Source organism: Helianthus annuus, chromosome 7, assembly GCF_002127325.2.
Source record: "Helianthus annuus cultivar XRQ/B chromosome 7, HanXRQr2.0-SUNRISE, whole genome shotgun sequence".
Lineage (NCBI taxonomy): Eukaryota > Viridiplantae > Streptophyta > Magnoliopsida > Asterales > Asteraceae > Helianthus > Helianthus annuus.
The window spans coordinates 45,807,663-45,813,991 of record NC_035439.2 but is presented as its reverse complement, the minus strand read 5'-3'; the positions used below and the strand labels follow the sequence as shown (position 1 = coordinate 45,813,991).

At 37.8% G+C, this 6,329-nt stretch overlaps 1 protein-coding gene across 1 annotated transcript; it reads left to right on the top strand.

Moving 5' to 3' along the window:
• The first annotated feature begins 1,146 nt into the window (after positions 1-1,146).
• Positions 1,147-3,927, top strand: LOC110936335 (D-amino-acid transaminase, chloroplastic). The gene is made up of 5 exons (XM_022178703.2): positions 1,147-1,585; positions 1,830-1,864; positions 1,935-2,113; positions 2,427-3,100; positions 3,650-3,927. The coding sequence occupies exons 1-5, from the start codon at positions 1,321-1,323 to the stop codon at positions 3,742-3,744; spliced, it is 1,248 nt and encodes a 415-aa protein (XP_022034395.1). The 5' UTR covers positions 1,147-1,320; the 3' UTR covers positions 3,745-3,927.
• The last annotated feature ends 2,402 nt before the right edge of the window (positions 3,928-6,329 follow it).

Here is a 6,329-nt window from a genome sequence, read left to right as displayed (position 1 = left end):
ATGCGGAGGCGTATGATAACCAAACAAACAAACACGACAATTTAAATAGCATAATTCTCTGTAATTCGTGTTGCGTAAGCGTTGCGAATATAAAGCGTTTAAGCGTGTAGCGGTGCAGTGTGATGAAAAAGTATTTAGTATAACATAACCCTTTATTTATATCGAATCTCGGAATACAAGACGGTTACAAATCGAAGCAAAAGCGAACGGGTAACAATCCAAAAAGCCGGGTTGTTACATTTTGCTCGGAGCCTTACGAGCTTCTAAAATGACTTGGTCCTCCTCCGGTAGGTTGGAAAAGTCTTTCTCGAGTAACTTCATATATTTCTCGATTTGTTTCTCCATTTTAAGTTCATGCTCTTTTTCCTTGATCGAGAAGTCGAGTGAGTCTATCGTCAAACTCGTCCAACCTTGATGGGCCATCCAAAAGACAACTATATATTGGTCGGTTGCTATAATGTGAAAAAAATATTAGAAGCAACAAAATAAAAATAAAAATATATTTATAAAAAGTTAATGGAGAAAAATATTACAAAAATCGGATCCTCCGACATGTCGGTCATGATTGTGACAATGCAAGTTCTTCGGTAGGAGTCCAGCTCTCGATCGTTTTAGGATCACGTTCGACACTCTCGCCCTTCTTACGGTGCCTTCTCGATCGTCTACCTTTTGAGGAAGTGGGTTGGGTTCGGGGTATGTTTTGGGTGTGCGAAAAAAAGGTGGTTATTTGGTGCGGAATAGTATCCAAAAAAACCGGGAAGCGGTGGTGGCGTTGTCGGATGAGGGGAGGTTGGTTGGTAGGTGCCATCGGATAATAACCAATCTCACCCGTTCGCGGGTCTCTTCGGTATCATTCTTTGCTAAATTACCCTGAACGGATTGTTGGGGTCCCACGAGTTTTGATTGTTGGGAAACATTGTGTGAGTTTGATAGAATGTATAAAACTTATGGAGAATACATAGTAGAAATGATATGGTTTGAGTAAAATTGGTAGGATATACATAGCGTGAAAATTTATAGATAAAAGTTATTTTTTTATATAAAATTACAGTTGCCAAACGATATTGTATATAGGGACCACCAAAATAGAGCCGTTGACGCTCTTTACTGGGTTAGCGATTGATCTATGACGCCCGACTTTGACGGACGAGAAATGACCAAGGGTGACATAGGAAGGGCGATATACTACAATCCCTAGTCTAAGGACTTGTTGGATTCGAATTAACAATCAAAGAGACTTGATTGGCCCTTGTTTAAATAAATAAAGGCTGTATGTGTATGTATGATTGGATGTAAATTGGAATTAGTCATGAAGTAACAATGGTGGGTTCATATACATCCAAAACTAGTGGAGAGCATCTTTTCCATCGAATACGTTTGAAAGGCCCGCAGGCACATCACATCACATCACATGTTCGAAGACGATCATCATCATCTTCCTCCATGGCTGCTCCCTCGTTTTTGAAGAAACCCATCTCTGAAACCCCGCTGGTTATCGATAAGTCTCGAAATCTCCGTCTCCCTCTTCACTTTTCTCAATTTAGGTTATGTGGAAGACGCCATGTGGTTAAAAGTTCATTGATCGGTAAACCAATTATCCCATTCTTTCTAACTAGATATTTTATTAGGTTATTTTGGTAATTATTATTAATTACACTGCTGGAGGAAGAGGAAGAGGAAGCTTTCGTCACATGCTCATCTAGTCTAGTATAATTATAAATAATCAAACTAATTATTATTGTGAATGTGAATTAGGTTTTTCAAAGAAAACACTTGTGTCAAAGTCAAAAATATTGTTGCTAATCTTTCAGTTGGTTGTTTGCTTGCAGAGAGTAATCATGTTCCTATTCTTTCGGCTTCCGAGGTATCTCCCTCTTTCGTATAATATGTAGTGTTTGAAACATAAGTAATATGATGGTGTCATTTGGTTCAAGGCAATTGAAAGACTGAGGACAAGCCGGGAAAGTTGCAAAAGAACGCAACGCTATTTGGCTATGTACTCGAGCGTTTTTGGTGGGATCACGACAGACCAAGGCGCCATGGTGATTCCAATGGATGACCATATGGTTCATAGAGGACATGGTGTTTTCGACACTGCTGCCATAGTTGATGGGTTAGTTATTGATGCTCTTCCTTAATCATCTTTCCTTTGCTTAAGATTTAATTTAATAAATATAAGTTTATAAAATTGACAACAATTCATTTTCTTAAAAATAAAAATATGGCAGCAAGTTTTACCATATAAGGGGTTAAACTTACAAAAACACACATTTTGGGCCTGAGAAACAAAGCCTATGCTTGTTTTCAGAATGTGACTGCTTTGACCCGTTACCCACCTTGCAAAAGAATGAAATTGAGCTTCCTATATATTTGATTTGATGTAATATCCATCCACACAACACAACTAAAGCAGAGTGCTCTGTCAGATTCCTATATGAGCTGGAGCAACACCTTGATCGCTTCCTAGGTTCCGCAAGCAAAGCAAAAATAAAGCCCCCTTTCGATAAAGAAACCACGAAAAGAATACTTGTACAAACCGCAAGTGCTTCATCTTGTAAAAATGGATCATTAAGATACTGGCTTTCATCCGGTCCTGGTGATTTCCAACTCTCTCCCTCTGGCTGCCACCAGTCAACTCTTTACGCCATTGTCATCCAAGACCTATCCCCTCCTAACTACAACGGCATCAAAGTAATTACATCATCTGTTCCAATAAAGCCACCACAATTTGCCACCATGAAGAGCGTAAACTATCTTCCAAATGTTCTTTCCAAAATGGAAGCTGAAGAAAATGGCGCATATGCTGCCATCTGGTTGGATGAACAGGGCTTTGTTGCTGAAGGGCCCAACATGAATGTGGCTTTTGTAACACCAGAGAGTGACCTTTTGATGCCTCCCTTTGACAAAATACTCAGCGGGTGTACTTCAAAGAGGGTTTTGGAACTTGTACGCCATTTGGTACAAATCGGGCAACTTAGAGGGGTACAAGTGAGAGACGTGAGTGTGAAGGAAGGGAAACAGGCACGAGAGATGATGCTGATTGGTAGTGGAGTTGTTGTTCGACCCGTATTGCAGTGGGATGATCAGGTCATAGGCAATGGTAAGTAATGCTATTCAAACTAGTGTTTGGGTTGATCTTTTTTTTTTTCGAGCAAAGTTTCAATAGTGTTCGGAGAGAGTGGCTTGCTTTTTTCTTACTATAAGAACCAACCAAGTTTCATTGTGATTTTTTTTTTTTTTTGAAAAAATATTCACTAAACAGTAGCCAAGTTTCATATTAAGGTCATCTAATATCAAAAGAACTTAACTTTTATAGAAAGATTCAAAGCAATGGAACAATATTAAAACTTGAGTGGTTTTTGTTGGTGCGAGTCAAAGAAACTTGATTACTATTATTAGGTGAAGTATTCCATGTTTTATATGATGATGATGATGTTTGGGTGTACTTATCATCATCATCATCATCATCATCATCATCATCTATTTTGAAAATGGAATGGATTTTATTCATTGTTTCCTCGAACAGTCAGAATTTGTCATAAAACCAAACACCTCTCTGGAACCTATTGGTTACAAGTACATTTATGTTGTAGTATATTGGATCTTGCATCATTCCAGCTAAGGTATCTTAAACTGTTATATTTGGCAGGTAAAGAAGGTGTAGTGACAGAGTCTCTTCGAAATCTAATTTTGGAGGACATGAAAAATGGTCCATCAACCGTACGCACTCTTATTCCTTACTAATTTGAGGATTCTGGTGTTTGCCTGCTGCTGCTTCGTTTGTTGTTTGTTATATGCTTAACTTGTACTAACATATTCCCATGTTTATGACTAGCCCAAATCTGGAATTGCATGTTGCAGTTGCACGAACTTGACCTGAAATCAAATAATTGACCAAATGAGAATTAAAACAATTGGTTTGTAGAATTTAAATCCAGATCGGTAATGCAAAACATTTAATAATTATTGTGAAACCAAACCACACTATCTATATAAAAGAAAAAAAAAAGCAGAGCAATTAATTTATGAATCTAGGTAAAACAAAATCAAACTACCAAAATCATATTTGTTCTGTGTCAAAATAAAAGGAGGTCAAATATTGTTTCCACCCTTTCTCACCTTAAAGCAATTGAAGAGCGTATCATCTTCATCTACAAATGAAGAAATTATAAGGCACATATCGTGTGATGACAAAACAATAGTATTCTGAAGCAAGTTGTTGCTTGTCTAAACAGATAATCAAGTATTATTAAGATTAGAAGGCCACCGACAAACATTAGATATTTTTGGAGATTTGAAACATGCTCATGCAAATCTCCATGCATTAAGTTTGCATTATGAACAACCTTCATCATGTTACAATCACATGAAGTCACTGAAGCATGCATTGTATGGTCGTAACTGTGGATCACCGATACGTTAGGCAGAAATAGGAGATAATCAAGTTTCAGGACTAGAAATCATTCAGAAGATAGTCCAAAATAAGGAACGATTGAAGGTATCTAGAGACAAATAAAAGAGCTACGCCGATAGGAGGCGAAAACCATTGGAATTCCAAGTTGGGGACAAATTGATGTTGAAAGTTCCGCCTTGAAAAGGCATGATCAGATTTGGAAAGCTGCGAAAGCTGAGCCCAAAAGGCATAGGACTGTTTGAAATAGATGAACGAATAGTATTCATACCACCTTTCATGTCTCGAATTTAAGGAAAAGTTTGTCAGATGACAAGCTGCATTTCGTGTGTGAAATCCGTACATTTTAGAGTCTACTTTCAATCCCTAACATTAATGTCGATCGGTATCAATAGTCCTCCTTGGTTGTCCTACACTCAATCAACAACTTAGTGATTGCACCTAGTCCATGGTGAACTTGGGTTGACCAGATTCATCAAGATAGATAAATTGTACCCATTGACAATCCCTTTTATCACAAATCAATGATGAATTTTCTAATGGGACATAAATTCATTTCTAGAAACCTTGGCCTCCAAATCTTATTTGGTTTCACATTCATTTCATGAAAGTTTTCTTTTTGCACGAACCAGTAACATCAAACGGGAGTTAAAACCCAAGAATTATTTCTTTTTGAAAATCAGAGGGTTTGATTTTGAAAATATAACCGTTTAGTTCTAAATGCAATTCCTCACAAACCAGTAATAAACCATTGGTTTTTAAAATAATTCATTTGTAAAAATACAAATAAAAGACTAGATCGTTAACTGTAAATTTTCTAAAAAATCTTGTATCCCGGCAATGACGCCAAAAACTTGACGTGTCATTTATATAAATAATAATCCATTTTAACCAGTTTGTGCATGAATCAAGTCTTAAATTTGTAAACACGCTAATATAGTGATGATCACTCAAAGCAACACGTTGGGACAAGTGCAACCATCATTGGCGTAATATAGTGATGGTAAGATATCGAACTCGTCCAAGAATACAAGAGCTTTTAGCACCGAAATGTAATTAACGTCTAGTCAAACCATAAAAAAAACTTGTGTTGTTGTTTTTTTTTTTTTTTTTTTTTTTTTTTTTTTTTTTTGAAAAAAGACATAAAAATTAAATAAAATCAATAAAAGATAGATGGTTTTGAAATCAGTTTAAGAAAGGGTCACTTGAGCTTTAACTCCCCCTTGAAAGTAAAGTGTGTGTGTGTGTTAATGCAATAAAGTCATAGGACCCCATTTTGTGGCATCGTTACATCTCAACAATATTGGAAATAAGTAGCAAGGAGACCATTCGCAATATCAGAATCAAACCCGTAACTTTGGAGAGAAGCAGTAGGGCGAACATCCATTGTTGGGTTTAGCATTAAGTAAAAATTAGTGGAATAATGGAATTTAATAATCCCATCTTTCACCAGTTGACCGGCAATGGACCCAACTTTAAAAATAGCCACTGGCGGTCCCAACTTTTGACATTTTGTACATTGGACCCTTGCTAACACCGTTATAACGGTGATGACGTGGCATGATGACGTGTCATAATTTTTAAACTGGCTGGTTACGTGGCAGTTAGGCTGATTATGTGGCTTTGAACTTGAATTTTTAAACCCCAAAAGACATTTTATCTTCTTCTTCACCAGCACAACTGCACTTGCCATCACCCGCCACCACCCTCTCCTCCTCTCCCAGCGCTACCACAAACCACCATAAGATCCGACGAGGAGGTGGACGGATCTCCATCGCTGCCACCAACCACCACGACACCACCCTCTCCTCTTTTCCCCTCCTCCACCAACCACCTTCTCCTCTCTCTCCTCTGCGTTGCCGTCCCTTCACCAGCTCACCCCCAATTAACCCCACCCACCCACAACAGAACACAACAA